Genomic DNA, 16,987 nt, shown 5'->3' with positions numbered 1-16,987 from the left:
AACAGGTCCTTGAAATGCACAGTGAAGAGATGCCACAAAACCCTGGCCCTCTCAGGGAAGGGTGTGACTTTTAGGAAAGACGCACTTCCTCGGGCCCTTGGACAGAAGGCGGTCCTTGCAGGGCGTGACGAGGAGCAAGCCTGCCTCTCCCAGCCCTTCAGTCACCAAAGCCGAGAACAAGACTTTTCCACAGATTTCATTCCGTCTGGGTCCCCCGGGGTCCCCAGCCTCCCTTCTTTTCTTTCTTTTTTTTTTTTTGGTAAGTATTCAACCATCCAGAAATTCATGGCTACGAGTAAAGATTCACGGCGCAATGACTTTCATACTGGTTATTTTGTTGATCTGTTTAATTCTGTCAGTGAGCAGCATTTCCCAGCTTCCCCCGCCCCCCCAAACCTCCCCCCCGCCCCAGTTCTTGGCAGCTCCATCAGGTGGGATTGAAGGATGCCTGTGTGATTAGGCTCTGTGCAGCATGGGTATCAGTTGGGCACACTGGAGGGTCAGGAAGGCTGGGTCTGTCCAGTGTCTTGAAGCAGCTGTTGCAGGCGCTCTACCAGCTAGCCCTGACAGCTTCAATATCACTCACCAGATTCTGGGCCAGACATATCCCAAAAATCTGAGAAAGGAAGGAAAAGGCCGTCAAACTCTGGAACTTTTAACCTGACATCTGTCTCTTCCTTGGCTACCAAATCCCATTGTTAAAACAATCTTTGGGAGTTCCCATTGTGGCTCAGTGGGTTAAGACCCGACATTGTCTCTGTGAAGGTGTGGGTTCAATCCCTGGCCTCACTCAGGGGGTTGAGGATCCAGCAGTGCTGGAAGCTGCTGGCGTTAGTTGCAGATGTAGCTCAGATCTGGTGGGGCTCTGGTGGAGGCCTGCAGCTGCAGCTCTGATTCCACCCCTGGCTTGGGAACTTCCATATGCCACAGGTGTGGCTGTAAAAACAGAAAATAAATAAATAAAAAATCCTTGATTTTAAAAATTGAAATATAATGCAGATTTAGTAAGATTCATCCTTTCAGAGTGTATAATTTAGCAATTTTCAGTATATTCACAAGGATGTACAACTCCTGCCACTATCTAATTCCAGAACATTTTCATTACCGCTAAAAGAAACTCTTTGCTCATGAGCAATCACCCCCATCCCTGCTTTCCTACAGTCCTGGCAACCATAAATCTACTCTCTCTATGGATCTGCCTATTCTGGACATTTAATCTAAAGAGAATCATGTAATATACAGCCTTTTGTGTTATTCAAATGTTTTCAAGGTTCATCCACATTGCAGCATGTACTGATAGTTCAGTCCTTTTCATGGCCAAGTAATATTCCAGTGTATGCATACACCACATTTTGTTTATCTACCCATCGGATGATGGACATCTGGATGGTTTCCACATTTTATCTATGGTGAATAATGCTGCTGTGAACATCTGTGTACCAGTTTTGGGGTGAACATGTTTTTAGGACTTTGGGGCACATACCTAGGACCAGAACTGCTGCGTCATATGGTTAATTTTCTCAAGAACTGCCAAATTGTATTCAGAGATGTTGCATCATTTTCATTTCCTTTAGCAGTGTAAGAAGGATCCAATTTCTCTGCATCCTAACGAGCTCTTGTTACTGTCTTTTTTTTAATGATAACCATCCTAGTATGTATGCAGTGGTATCTCCTTGTGGTTTTGGTTTTGACTTCCCTAACAATTAATAGCTATGAATAGCTAATGTGTATCTTCTTTGGAGATGTGTCTATTCCAATCCTTTGCCTACCTTTAAACTGGGTTTACCTTTTTTTACTGTTGAGTTGTTCTCTGCATCGTCTATACACAAGATCCTCATCAGATGTAATGATTTGCAAATATTTTCTCCCATTTCGTGGGCTGTCTTTTCACTTTCTTGACTGTATCAATTTTGGCACAGAAGGTTTTGATTTTGATGAAACCCCATTCATCCACTCTTTCTTTGGTTGCGTGTGCTTTTGGTTATCATATCGGAGAAAACACTGCCTAATTCAAGGTCACAAAGATTTACATCTATACATTTTTCTAAAACTTTTACGGCTTTACCTTTTCCGTTTAGGTCTTCAATCTATTTTGAGTTACTTTTTACATGTGCTGTGAGTGAGAGGTCCAAATACAAGTCTCTCACACATAGATATCTAGTTGGTCCAGCACCATTTGTTGAAAAGACAATTTTTTCCCTATAGAATGGTCTTGGTTCCTTCATCAGAAAAACATCAAGTGACCATAGATACAGAGGTTTTCTCCGAATGCTCGTTTCTAGTCCTCTAATCTGAATGTGCAACCTCGCGCCAGTACAAACTATCTTGATTACTCTCACTTTGTACTAAGTTTGGAATCGGGAAGTGTAAATTCTCCAACTTTGTGCTGTTTTCGAGTTTATTTTGCCACTTTGGGTCCCCTGAATGTCCGTATGAACTTTAGGATCAGCTTGTCTATTTCTGCAAAAACAAGCGGGGGGTTGGGGGGGGTGGGATTTTGAGAGTGCATGCGCTCAATCTGTAGACTGACTTAGGGAGGGAGCAGTGTCATCTTCACAACACTAAGTTGTCTAATCTGGGGACACATATGGCTTCCCATTGATTTCGATCTTCTTTAATTTCTTTCAACTCATTTGTGAGCCTCTAAGAGAAAAGTATCACATGTCCACAGGATGAAACGCCCAGCTCTCGGGACCTCTTTTCAGGAGGATAAGCGGATGCTCCCTTCCCTTCCTTCCACCTTGGCAGGGTGGCCCGGAGAGAGGAGGGCATGGCATGTCTGTGTAACTCCAAAGAGCCTCAGCCTCATCATTGGGCAAGGCCCTCCATCTGATCATTCCTGTCGACCCAGCTGTCACAACACCGCACCCCTGAGCCCTTGGAACTGCTGGAATGCCAGCAGACAAACACTGACCCAAGCAAGTTCCCCATCTTGAAAAGCGAAAGAAGGGTTCCTAAAGTATTTCGGGATACTGGCATCTCAAATCAGCGTGGCACAGTGGAAACGAATCTGAGCAGAAGCCATGAGGTTGCGGGTTCGATCCCTGGCCTCATTCAGTGGGTTAAGGATCTGGCGTTGCTGTGAGCTGTGGTGTAGACTGCAGACATGGCGCAGATCCTGCATTGCTGTGGCTGTGGAGTAGGCCAGCAGCTATAGCTCTGATTTGACTCTTGGCCTGGAAACCTCCATATGCCATGCTGGTGCAGCCCTTAAAAAAAACAAGGGAGAAAAAAAAAAAGCTAATCAGCGCTTTAATAAAAGCCAAACCAAATATAGTTGAGGTCAGCTTCACGGCCCTCCAACATGTCTTAAAAAAACTGTGACAGGAAGGTGACTAAACAGAGCTCCTGTCCCAGTGAGGGCCTTCCCAGAGCATCATGGCTTGCGACATCCACCACGGAGCCCGTCTTACCTGTAGCAGGGCAATGCCTATGAAAATACCAGCCACGATGGTTAAGTTGTCCTGCAACCACTTCTCAAACTGGGGCACACAGCCTTTCGTGTAGATGACAATCTGCTGGTCAACTTCCTTCACAAGGGAAGAGGAGAGCACAGCGTCACAAAGGCAAGTTCAAGAGCTCCTCCTACACCCTTGGTGCTAAGCCACGAGACGAGATGCCACTTACTGGTTTTTGCCTGGCATCATAGCCACACTGAGTGTTGATGACATCTTCCTGGTGGAGAAAGGAGACAGAAACGTGAACTTCACCCTTGTCAGACAGAAAGCCACCTAGGGATGAGCAGGTGGCCCCTGTGAAGTGGTGGGCATAAAATGCGTATGTGGGCACACAGACGTCCCAGGCCCCATGTTAAAGACATTGAGATGTAATCCCATGAAATTATTATAACAACCCTCAGGAGGAGTTTTTGATAGGCCTTCCTTTCCAAATGAGGCAAACTGAGGCTTCGGAGATACTCAAAAGACTAGCAGTTCCATTGTGTGGAAGGCTCCAGATTCAAAGCTGACAGCCTCCTGGAGCTTATGGGCTAAGGGAACTGGAGACAGATTTAAAACTACAGTTAAAGGTTTTCTAATAATAATTTTTATGATGACTGTCTTTGCTTATGCTCTTTGGGGGGGGGAGGTGGAACTATACTTTTGAATCTACATACTTGTGCATTATTGAAATGGTTTTTCAGTAAGAATGAAGCACTTCAATCGTGAAAAACAGAATGACACCCTGACCACACAAGCACGTGGGCAAGTGCCCTGACATCGCACGGGCCTGATCAGAAAGACGCGCTCCGCTGTTGCAGGTGGAAGTTTCCCCTCTGCAGGGTACGGGGTGGTTGTTGTCAGCTGAGGGTTTGTGAAATGAGATCTCTCTAGACATTCGGAGATCTGTCCATGCAAGATCGACACACACCAGGGGATCTGTCGGAAGTCGGGCATGCTATCTTCCGAGACGCTTCCGAATTCTGATGGGACGTAACTCAGGGCAGGACCTAGCGATGCAGAGGGCACAGCTTGCATTGGCTGCTCTGTGCCCAGCCCCCTCCTGCCTTCGGCCTCCTCAGGGGAACGGGAGACGCGAGCTGGGAGGAAAGGCTGACTCGCCGAGTCTCAGACTCCTTCAGACTTAGGGAAACAGCTGGGCTGACCTCTGCTGGGCAGCCTGTAGGAAGTTCTGCTTTTCCACCTGAGACCACAGCCCCCTTTCTCTCTCTCCACTCCCCCTACCCCTTTTCTTTTCATTTTTAAAACTGCAGTATAATTTGCAATATCACATTAGTTTTGGGGAACGGCATCATGACTCAGTATTTTTACAGATTAACCACGGCCTCCCCTTTTAAAAAGTATTTTATGTATTTATTTATCTTTTTTTCTTTCTTTGTTTTTAGGGCCACACCCAGGGCATTTCCCAGGCTAGGGGTCTAATCAGAGCTACAGCTGCCAGTCTATGCCGCAGCCACAGCAACACAGGATCCCAGCTGCATCTGCCACCTACACCACAGCACACGGCAATGCTGGATCCTTAACCCACCAAGTGAGGCCAGGGATCGAACCTGCATCCTCATGGTTCCTAGTCGGGTTCTTAACCCCATGAGCCACAACAGGAACTCCACCACAGCCCCCTTTTAAAGAGCTCAGCACCCATATTGTGCAGGGGAAAACCGGCCGCTGAACTTATCAGCGTCCACTCAGCTCTGCTCCGTGTGGGGAGGGCGGGGCTGGAGGCATCTGGGGACTGATGGCCAGAGCGAGGCTGAAGCATGTGCAAGGGCCAAGGGCAGGGGCACCTTCTCTCTCACACTTACTGTTCTAACCCCCAGTCCCGGCTTTACAGCACAGGTGCTGCATGTTAAGCCATTCTAGACACCAGGCTTATGATTTAACTTGAAATAACAGTCAACTCATGGCAAAGAGAGTGGCTTATGAACAGGTTTTATATTATGTCTTTTTTTTTTTTTTAATTCAACTGCAAACGGCAATTACTGCAGTCATTCTGCCCGAGAGTCTGGGCAGCTGCCGTCTTCCTGCAAGTGGCCCAGCCCTAGCTTGTCTCAACCCTTTCTCCTGTCCCTCATGTTCCGCCAGGACGAAGTCAGCAAGCAAAGGGTTACTAGCCCCAAACAGTGCCGAGAGCTTCCATCTAAGCCCGTCCTTCTCGCAAGGAAGGAGTAACAGGCAGGATGGGGAGGCTGCCTGGGTCGGAAGCTCAGCTCCATCGCCTGCGAGCCATGTGAGCTTGGGAAAGGTCCTTAAAACTCCACGGGCCTTGATTTCGCCTGAAAAGGGAAGATAACGGGGGATATCTGCCAGGAGGAAGGTTCTGACCTCAAATGAGCCAATGCACAGAAAGGCCTGGAAGAGGAAGCAGCACGTGCTGCTACATTCGTGTCAGTGCTTATTAGTCGTCCCGGGAAGATGTGAACAGTAAACCCCCTCCAGGGGCTACAATGAGGGAGAAGTGGGTAACAAGAGATTTCTGGAAAAAAAAAGGGGGCTCTGCTCGAACCCCACGCACTCTCGGGGGGACGTGTGGAGGGGCCAGCGGGGCTCTGGCAGTCACTTACTGCGGGGTCTTTAGTACAGCAGGAGAAGGGCACGCCGCATCGCTCTCGGCTTGCATTGGAATCTGTGCAATTGAAGTAAATATTTAGGTTCCAATCATCAGCTCCAAAAGCCCCACAGCACTGCCACTAGAGCAAACAGGAGAGAGTTAGAACATCTCGACTTGGCGGCGCCCAGGTGCCTGCGCTCATGCCCGCCAGCACGACCCCCACGCCCAGCTTCTGCCAGTCTTAACGCTCTCGCAGCCTCGGGATCTATTGTTCAACCCAAAGGACCCTGAAAGCTTTCAAGCCAAGGCTGAAGGTTGGGAAGGACGTTCTGGCCCCTGGCAGGCCAGTGCCGAGACCTGTGGTCTTAGGTGGAGAATGGGCAGAGCAGGAGCTGTACAGCAGGGGTCAGCATGAGACACATGCAAGAACATTCCAGAAGGACAAACAAGACGGCGAACAGGGGTCGTGGCTGAAGGAGGCAACTGGGGTTGTGGGTGGCAGATCGAAAGGCTTGCTTTTTAAAACTGTCGATCTCTCCACCTGCGTAGCTTTTTAAAAATCCACTTTATTAAGGTATAATGGATGCACAATGAACTGCATACATTCAAAGTGTACAATTTCGTGATTTTTGGATATATTCACACGCGGTAAAACCATCATCGCAAGCGAGACAGTGAACATACCCCTTAACCCCCTCAGTTTGAGAGGCTCCCTTTTCATTCTATCTGTTTCTATGCCGAATTTTTAAAAACAACAGTGTGCATGTAGATTTTTGACCTAAAAATTCCAATTGTCTCATGAAAATGATTAGAAATTGGGAAAAAAAAAAAGTGGATCCTAAAAGAAGCTGTTCAAGTCAACAAGTCTTAAACGAGGCTGATTCAAGGACGGCTCCATCGTGAGCCCCCCCGACACTCCCCCCGCTGGGCTGGCTCTGCTTCTCGGAGCTAGAGACACCTTACACTCTGACCATCCTAAGGGGCTCAGGACCAAGCGCTACTTCAACCTATTAAAGGTCATGACAGAAAAGTGAAATCACGTGAAACAACAGAACGTCCACATAAAGCAGACAGCATCGCAAGAGAACGTGCGTCGGCATGTTCTTCCGACTCATCAGGTCCTCCGAGGGCTTGCGTCGTGTGTCTCCAGTTTGCCCACAAAGCCCCATCAGACCTGTCAGGCAAACTGGTCAGCAATAATGCTTGGCAAACTGTGAGCATGCACCCATTATGACCTAACAGAATGGTGAAGTCGACTAAGGAAATGAATCAGGCTTTAATTTCACACCCGAGGGACAGCAGGCTCCAGGACAGTCGTTGCGGTCACCGAACAAGACCAACATGAGGCAGCCAACTTCTGAGTGCCTGAACGGGGGTCGGGGGGGCCTCATGGCGAGAGCTGACACAGCCCTCTCCTCCCTTTAGCAAAAGGACCTGAACTCACTCTAGAAAACGGTCCCATCAAGAGACAGCCATTCCATCTACTGAGTTTCTGTCTGCCCCATTCATCGATGTCAGAGACTCCGCTGTCCCAATCTGCTCATCTCATCCAGTTTCTCAGTACCTGCAACTCAAGGCCTGTGAATCTGGAGAATAATACCACCTACTATATAACCGTGTACATTTTCTTAGAATGTCATAATGTTCCCATGAGTTCAACAGTGGCTACTGTTACTTCTGCTTTACTCTTGGAGAAAGAGCGCAGGGTCGTATGAGCCCAAGGTCAACTGAGCTAGTCAGATTTTGGCATGAGCTCTGTGGTCTCTGGATGCCTTGTTTATGCCACTTTGCATCTTGACTAGAATAGGGCACCTGCTACTCTGTTGGCATCCCGGAGGCCGTCACATGGTAATGGGCAGACACCTGGGTGGGGTCCGGCTCTACTCCACAGATTCTTCCCTTGCGATGTAACAGGGGTAGGGTGGGTGCATAGCCATCAGTGTGCTGTTAGCTCAGGACCATTAGCTTGGGAGCATCAGCAAGTGACCATTAGTGGGTGACCATTAGCACAGGACCGTTAGAGGTCCCGGTCCAGCAACAAGGAGTTTCATCGGAGTGGTCCTTGGGGTGGTGAGAGGCAGATTGTGGCCTTCTTCCTGGGGCTCTCCGCCCTCAGGGGGCAGGTCCACTGGGGGCTTGGGGACAGGCTGAGGGCTGTGTCCTTCAGAGCCCCAGAGCCAAGACGTAAAGGCGCAGGGAGTCTCCCTAGGGTGCAGTCAGGCCTCAGGACCAGCCATGTGCAAGGCCCGCGGAGCTGAGGGCTAACTGGGTCCTGGGCGTCTTGCTCCCTCAAGTGACAGAAGCTGGGCGGGGTCTGGGGCTCTGGCCTGAGGGTGCTGTCAGCTGCCATCTGCCTCATCAGCCAGGCACGGACATGTGATGCAGAACCCAGACTGGGTGCAGGACACATGCTCCCGGGAAGGGTAAACGGCCTGCAAAGGGACCCCCCTGCCGCTCCTCTTAGCCGGGCCTAGGACCTCAGAGGGCTTTTAAAAAGCCATCCTTGGAAATCTGATCGAGTGAAACGAGGGGTGATGATGCCGCTTTGTTTATGGGATTTGGTCCGTGTTCAGGACAGAGGATGACGTCGGTGACGATGGAGTTTTACGGGGACGCTGGGATGGGGCTGTGACTTGGCCCACGTGGACAGCGGCGAGAGCAAAGGATGTGACAAGTGTGCCACGACTAACCACGCCCTCCTCTCACCTTTCCTCTAAAGGGCTTTGCTGAAACCCTTCAAGGAGTTCTGGCGTTTTAAGGCAAGAGCCACCTGTCTCGTTGCCTGGCCCGGCAATAAACCTCTCTCTGCTTCAAACACTGATGTTTCGGTCTCGTTCGGCCTCCCTGTGCATCAGGCACACCACCCTGTTTCAGTAACAGCGAGACACTCCCAAGGTTTCGAACTTTCTCGATTTTCCGTTTTAACTTCGGGTGCTATATGCTAATATTTGGATAAGCATCATTTCAGGAACTTTGTGGATAAATATTCTATCGATAAGTACATTATGATGAGCCATGAAGTATGGAGGATGACCAAAAGAGGGGCAGAGAACAGGAAAAAACCCACATACATTTAACTGCAAATAAAATGGGAAACCTATAGCAAAACAAGAGTCTTCGAATGGTGATAGGAATGGGTGGCTTTCATGGTGACCTTCTCGCCTAAGAGTGGTCCTCTTTGTTCTTCGTGGTAGAAATTGAGATAAGTGAAAAGAGGACATTTCCAATGAGGGTACACACTGTGTAAATCACAGAGCAAGGCAGAAGAGAATACATATGCAAGCAAGCAAAAAAAACAAAAAAAAACAAAAACAAAAAAAAACCATGCAGAAAAGTCAGAGGTAGTTTCCAGCAGATGCAGAAGCCAGGAGGAGTGTTCATTGGGGTCATCTTTCCAAGAAGGCTTTCAACTTGCACATAAACCAAATTTAAACTTACATATTCCTGGGTGAAGTCTATGAGGTTTTGCAAATCAATGTCATCCCTGTATGCTCTGATGTTGTTGTTTATAAAGAAATACAGCTGGTCTTTGATCCAGTCTTTGAAAACAAATGCCAGAACCCCAGCAGTGAGCTCCAGGAAGAAAATAATTCCCAGGAACACAGAAAACTAAGACAAAAGACACACACACAGAGAACAGTTATAAGGGCTATTTTGATCATATATCGTTAAGTGGTTCCTTCTAAAAAGGTTTGTAATTACACTGGGTTGTTACACACGTCCAGAGTCGATAACCTTCAGTTTTTTAAGATTCATTAATAGCACATTTCACTCCAAGCAAGAATTTTTTAAAAAATCACTTCATAATCACATTTTAGGGGCTCTGGTGTTCCATTTGGTAATTAACCAACAAAGCCCATAAGCAAACACGGGTAATAGGAATTTCTCATTAGACCCCCATTAAGACTTAATGAATTTCCGCTGATTAATGCACTTGTCAGATGCTTGAACAACGACCTGCCCCTACCTCTGGAAAGCTTTCGTAACACTGAAAGATTCATTATCCCAATATGTTAAGATCATAGCATTGGTGGTATAGCGGTGAGCATAGCTGCCTTTCAATATTTTAAGATCACCTGTTGTTTGTGACCGTGGCCTTGATTCTGTTTGCAATATATTCCTTTTCTGGGTCGAGCAGAGTAAAACAGCAGATGTGTTCATCTTAGGTGAAGGGGTCAAAGCAGAAGGGGGCGGGTAGCTGTGGCATGAAAATAATTTCCCATCATGAAAACAAAATGAAACCACTGGGCTGAGGGCTTTCTCAGAAACGGGAGCTGTGCCACCCTTCCTCTGTGAAGCACCAGGCTCGGAATATCTTAACTAACATGGACATGCGGCCAGAGGAAGACTTCTGGCTGACGTAGACAAGAATTTAAAAGCAAGGCTCGAGAGAGCATGGGTTACGTGGTAAGTGCCCATAAATCTGGAGAAATTTCCCTTTTGTCTGGAAGACCCAGAAGTGCCTCATCTGAGTCATATCAACATCCTGCTCACGCCCATGGTTCTTTCCACTTCCTCCCACCCCCAACATTCTCGCCCTTTTCAAACTTTTCCGCACACACAGATTATGAGAAATGAGGCTGCGAAGGACCAGAGGTGAGGCGCAGGCAAACTTCTGGCAGCAAGGAAAGAATGGGTGACAATGGGGCCACCTGCTCTGCTGAGCTCCTGAAGGCTGCCACACAGTGAGCCGCTGAGGAGGCAGAGGGGCCAGAGCTGTCTGCTGTTTTTACATTCAGTGAGCAGACAGCAAGCAGCCAACCGAGAGAAAAATATGTTGGCAAGGGGTGCAGAGGAAACTATAGTCACTCATGAAAATTAAAAAAGGCAAGGAAGGGCTATTCATTCGGCAAACATCTACGGAACGGCTCACAAAAGATGAGGCTGCCCACTGGCTACACCTGCCAAACTGATTTCAGACACACACACCCCCAAGCGCGGGCTATTTTGATCTCCTTTGGAAGGAACCTCCAAAAAAAAAAGGGCTTTTACTTTTCATTCTCAACTTTTACTCCAAAAATGTTTTATTATAGTTGATTTACAATGTGCTGTCAATTTCTGCTGTACAACAAAGGGACCAAGGGACACATTTATACACATTCTTTTTTTTTTTTTTTTTTTCACATTATCCCCCATCATGTCCATCACAAGTGATCAGATATAGTTCCTTGGGCTATACAGCAGGATCTCACTGCTTATCCACTCCAAATGCAATAGTTTGCATCTACTAACCCCAGACTCCCAGTCCCTCCCACCCCTGCCCCCCTCCCTTTTGGCAACCACAAGTCTGTTCTCCACATCCATGAGTTTGTTTCTTTTCTGTAGGTAGGTTCATTGGTGCCATATATTAGATTTCGGATATAAGTGACATCATACTAAGTAGAGAACTACTAAATATAGAAAACTAAATGTAGAACTACCATATGATCCAGCAATCCCACTCCTGGGGAAACATCTGGACACAACTTTCACTGAAAAAGATACACACACCCCTATGTTCACTGCAGCACTATTCATGATAGCCAAGACATGGAAACAACCCAAATGTCCAATGGACAGATGAATGGATGAAGAAGATGGGGGAGTATCACTCGGCCATAAAAAAAGAACTAAAATAATGCCATTTGCAGCAACATGGATGCAACTAGAGATTCTCATGCTAAGGGAAGTAAGTCAGAAAGAGAAAGACAAACACCATATGAAAGTGACTTTTAATACTTAACTACCCCCTAGTCAAACTCCTTCTCCAAAAATATTCATGCTAACAGTGATCACACCTAAACGTTATGCTGGTCACACAAAGGAGCCCTTAGCAAGGGCAGCAAACACAGCAGAGGGCACTTACTCTTTCGCTCTATTCGCCAAACCTACCGCTTAACAGATTTAATCTGGACAGGCCACAGCCACAGTGCTTATGTTTGGTTTCCTGAAACCAGCTCCCTGAACAGCTTTCTTCTGACTCTGTGCCTAAAACAGGGGGCAACAATCACTCACTCAAAAGAAGGCAACTAGATATATAGAGAGACTTACCTTCGTCCTAAAGCTATTCTGGGGATTGGAATGCAAACTCACACTATACCTGCACACACCCTCCACGGATGGCGAGGGGTGGGGTGGTACCTACATTGCCAAGGAGGTGTGGGCAGAGGAGGATGGCAGGTGGGTTTCTAGTGAGCTCTCCTGGAAGAAAAGCAGTCCCCAGGCCACATGCTTGCCAGTGCCTTCGCTATGGCTCACTCTTGCCTGAAGACGGGGCATCCTCCCGACGTGAGATGAGAGTCGGGCTCTCAGCCTGAGCGCGGAGTGTGGTACTTACAAACTTGAGAAGGAAGGTGTTCTCCCGCAGAGCTCCGATGCACCCTGCGAATCCCAGAATGAACATCACTCCTCCCACCACGAGGAAGAGCCAAACCGGGTCAAAGCCGCCGAGGTCAGTGATGGACGAGATGTTGGACAGGACTCCCTGGGAGCAGAAGAGAACACACAGCAGGGCGCTGGGAGGCAGGGTCAGTTTCCCAGCACGAAAGGGTGACTGCTGGTGTCTTTCCCCACCCCACCCCCAAGGAGAACATCAGAGGTCATCCGATTACCACGTGTGATTAATACTCAAGAAACACTGCAAAAGAAAGAAAGAAAAGGAAAGGAAAGGAAAGGAAAACTACTTTCTTCCCAAAGTCAAGATGGGTTCATATTTCTGGTAAAACTTTAATACAAAGCAAAGAAATGACTCCACAAAAGCATCATCAGACCCTGTATGGAGAAGACGTGGACATTAACTTTGCTTTCTATGTCTCCAAATGTAAGTGGGGCTTGAGCGGAGAACAGATGCATTAAAAAAAAAAAAAAAAAACCCACCCAAGAGAGGTCATCCTTCTATCACCAGGGCAGGCAGATGTCAGACAGCTTCCAGCCCTTGGTATCTCCCAGGAGGCAGAAGGAGAGCTGGAATTTTTAAAGCTAGCATGGCAGGAGTTCCCTCTGTGGCACAACAGAAACGAACTCCACTAGTATCCATGAAGATGTAGGTTTGATTCCTGGCCTCGCTCAGTGGGTTGAGGATCCAGGGATGCCACGGGATGCCACGAGCTGTGGTGTAGGTTGCAGACATGGCTGGGATCCCGAGTGGCTGTGGCTGGTAGCTGTAGCTCCGATATGATCCCCTAGCCTGGGAACTTCCATTTGCTGCAGGTGCAGCCCTAAAAAGCCAAAAACAAAAACAAAAACAAAAACCGACAGCCAACACAGCAGCCAGTCCCAACCACAAGCGCCTAAAAGTCTTCCAGGGAAAAACTTACCTTGGGGTCTGCAGGGAAGCTCCAGGGTGGACCTGTCAGGCTCAGGTCCCCAGAGCCCACTTGGGCAGCTTGTATTGATGGCTCTCCCACATTGAGTTATTGTCTTACCATTTTTTTAAAAAAATTAGACTTTAAATGACTTAGAAATCCAAGGGAGCCCTGGCTTGCAACCTGTTTATTTTCTTGCTGAAAGAATCCATAGCAATTTCATTTTTCCACAAACAATTCCTCTTTTTTGTTTGTTTTGTTTTTTCTTTTTAGGGCCATACCCATAGCATACGGGAGTTCCCAGGCTAGGGGTCAAACTGGAGCTGCAGCTGCCGGTCTACACCACAGCCGCAGCAACACGGGATCCAAGCCATGTCTGCAACCTATGCCGCAGCTTGTGGCAATGTTGGATCCTTAACCCAATGAGCGAGGCCAAGGATCAAAACGGCATCCTCAAGGATACTAGTCAGGTTCTTAGCCCACTGAGCTACAACGGAACTCCAAAAATGCCTCTTCTTGACTGAAATCTTCTCTCCCACTAGTGTGATACCACATCAAATACCACCTAGAACCTACGTTAGAAATTATGAGACATTTTTGTCTAGAATGGAAGGTGTATATTTACTATTCATTCTTACAGAGGCCAGCTACAGTCATTGTGAAACCATGGATGTGTATGAGTCTTAATTACCCACTATCAGTGATATTTCATTATCTTAATAAATTTGTTTTGAGGAGTTCCCATCGTGGCTCAGTGGTTCACAAATCCGACTAGGAACCATGAGGTTGCAGGTTCAATCCCTGGCCTTGCTCAGTGGGTTAAGGGTCTGGTGTTGCCGTGAGCTGTGGTGTAGGTTGCAGATGCGTCTCGGATCTGGCATTGCTGTGGCTGTGGTGTAGCCCAGCAGCTGCAGCTCCGATTAGACCCCTAGCCTGGGAACCTCCATATGCCGTGGGCGCAGTCCTGGAAAAGACAATAGACAAAAAAAAAATGTGGTTTGAACTCTCAGAATGCCCCCAGAGTTTGCTGTAAAGACTTAATATTAAACAATTTATTTTCAAAGCATTCCCATCAACCTGTAAGCATAGGAAGTAGAACGTCTGATTTTATACTTGAGGAAAATGAAACCCAGAAAGTTTTGGTGACTTCCTGGCGGTCACACAGCTATTGATTTTTGGGAACCAATACAGAATGTCTACTTCTGTACCAAGGACAAGCTATGTTCTTGCTTCTCAATGCTCCCCCGTCAGCACTAACCAACACTGGAGCTTAGGGTTTTATGTTTTAACCTGTTGTGAGGTTGTAGGAACACAGCACGAGAGTAATTTGTAAGATTTCTGTTTCCTGGGGGGAAGGGAGGGGACCACCTTAAGAACAGTAATAGGGAGTTCCTACTTTGGTGCAGCGGGTTAAGAATGCAACTGCAGCAGCTCGCGTCACTGCAGAGGTGCAGGTTCCATCCCCAGCCCCGCGCAGTGGGATAAAGGATCTGGCTTTAGCACAGCTGTGACGTGCGTCACAACTGTGACTTGGATTCAAGCCCTGGCCCAGGAACGTCCGCATGCAGCAGGTGTGGCCGTTAAAAAAAGAAAGAAAAGAACAGTAATAGGACATTAATAACAGACCACATATGAGGAATAAAGGACTCTTAAAATATACAACTGAAACCTTATGAAAAAGGCCCAGGTTGAAATAAAGTCACCGATGAAGGGGGTGAGAGATTAGCAAATACTTTGGAATGCAGGGTGTATTCACGAATGTCTGGCTGACATCATCCAGGCAACCACACCCTCCAGAGACCAACCTTGTGTCTCTTAGATTTCCAAGCTCTGAACCGTGACTCCTCCAGGAGGAGAAAGGAAAACAGAGAAAACAGAACCAGCTCTCCACTTACACTAATGACACTAAGAAAAAAAAAAAAATTGCCAGAGAAATCAGACAAAATCTGTGACAGTGGTGAGTGTCCCACGTTGGAAGGGGCTCGCCCCTCGGAATGCCTTTGAACTCAGGTCTTAATATGTAAAGTCTTGATGTTCTGGCCCCACGCAGCCAGGGGAGGAGAGGACGTTGGGGGAATACGAAAACAGCTAACAGACGGCAGCTTAATTATGGGTCAACTTAATTATGGGAGGAGTTGATTCAATTTCCTTGGCCCCAGAAAGAGTCAGCAGGGCCGGAAGTGATGGGAAGAGATGTCCGTTTCAGCATAAACAGGCCCTTCTTTTTGTTGGAGGTGAGTACCCATAGCGCGTGGAAGTTCCCTGGCCGGGGATCGAACCTGAGCCACAGCAGCGACAACCCAGATCCTTAACCCGCTGAGCCTCCAGGGACTCTTACAGAGGCCTTTCTAATACCTGCAGGTCTCCAGCGACGCGGCAGAGAAGGCTGCCAGAGAAACACGCCCACCCCCTCCTGTGGGGTTAGGGGAGGGCAGACCTCTGTCAGCAGTGCTCCCAGGAGGGATCCCCAAAGGGACAGGAATTGGGACGGAATGACCTTTAAGTTCCTTCCAACTTTAAGACCACTCCATGATTTCATCCATTTTTAATGGGCTTGTTATTTGCGATGCACACTAAAGTCTGAGCAAAGATCAGACTGTTCGCGAACACGCTTCTGTGATCTGTGGCTGTACACAAAGAGCTCCATGGCTAACAGGGACCATTACCTGGGGGATTCAGGCAAAATAAGCAAACCAACCAGCACACACACCTGTGCCTGAAATACCACGCTACTCTCTCCCCAAAAGGCCAAAAAAAAAAAAGCATGATCTCGAGTGTCAGTAGATTCCTGGATCATTGCCCTCTCTGGGTTTAATTTGGAGGAGGAGAATCTGGCTTCTCAGACAAACTCATTTTCATACTTTTAGCCTCCCCAGCCTGCAGGGGCAGTTTTAATTGAGAGGCCTTCCACTGTTGCCATGGAAACACCCATCATTTGGGGGCCTGAGCAGGACGGCAGAGTCTACTCATTTGATCCTAAGTTCTGGCAAAAGATAGGAAAGGACTGGAGACAGAGACTGAGGGCTTGGAGGAAATAATACTCCGCAAAGCATGGAAAAGACTACCAAGAACTTGATTTTTAATGGATTCCACACCTACCCAGGTCGTTATCAGTTGGAAACTGACTTGAATCTTAAGGCACAAAGCGTGACGGTCAGTGCCCCCCCCCCACCTTTTTTTCCCCTTAGGATTAGGGATTACTTACCCGGATGGAGACGGAAAAAAAGACTGACTCTTTCACCTGGAAGAGGAAGAATATTCCTCCAAATATTCACTGCAGAGCAGTCTTACTAACTACCCAGAAAACTAAAGAGGAACGGAACAGCGTGATCCTAATAAAGGTTTGGGATTGCACAACTGATGGGGAGTGCAGTTTAGCCTTCTGCTGGCTCAAAGATGGGGTCCTTTACTTTGGTTAAGCTCCATTTGACAAATGAGTAAGAAGTGCTAGAACAGGCCAGCTGACGAATAATTAAAGCTTGTAGTTGACATGAAGCCAGAAGAAAAGAAAAATCTAAGATTACAGTTAAGTCTGCCAAATGATTGAAAATAGACATTCAAGGAGTTCCCGTTGTGCCTCAGTGGTAACGAACCCGACTAGCATCCACGAGGATGCAGGCTCACTCTCTGGCCTCGCTCAGTGGGTTAAGGACCCGGCATGGCTGTGAGCGGTGGTGTAGGTCACAGACGCAGCTTGG

The 16,987-nt window shown here is 47.6% G+C and overlaps 1 protein-coding gene across 2 annotated transcripts in view; it reads right to left on the bottom strand.

The window, feature by feature from the left end:
- Window positions 1-329: 329 nt before the first annotated feature.
- Window positions 330-16,987, bottom strand: part of TSPAN5 (tetraspanin 5) — a 185,501-nt gene continuing 168,843 nt past the window's right edge. For both annotated transcript variants that reach the window (XM_047799158.1, XM_047799159.1), the window contains exons 3-8: window positions 12,323-12,469; window positions 9,445-9,615; window positions 6,020-6,145; window positions 3,628-3,675; window positions 3,414-3,530; window positions 330-616 (exon numbers count right to left, since the gene is read on the bottom strand). In XM_047799158.1, the coding sequence (XP_047655114.1) occupies window positions 551-616; window positions 3,414-3,530; window positions 3,628-3,675; window positions 6,020-6,145; window positions 9,445-9,615; window positions 12,323-12,469 (675 nt within the window). In that variant the 3' untranslated portion in view covers window positions 330-550. The remainder of the gene's footprint in view (window positions 617-3,413; window positions 3,531-3,627; window positions 3,676-6,019; window positions 6,146-9,444; window positions 9,616-12,322; window positions 12,470-16,987) is intronic.

This window comes from Phacochoerus africanus, chromosome 10 (assembly GCF_016906955.1).
Source record: "Phacochoerus africanus isolate WHEZ1 chromosome 10, ROS_Pafr_v1, whole genome shotgun sequence".
In the NCBI taxonomy this organism is placed as follows: domain Eukaryota; kingdom Metazoa; phylum Chordata; class Mammalia; order Artiodactyla; family Suidae; genus Phacochoerus; species Phacochoerus africanus.
The sequence above is the reverse complement of the archived record's forward strand: the minus strand, read 5'-3'. Positions and strand labels throughout refer to the sequence as shown.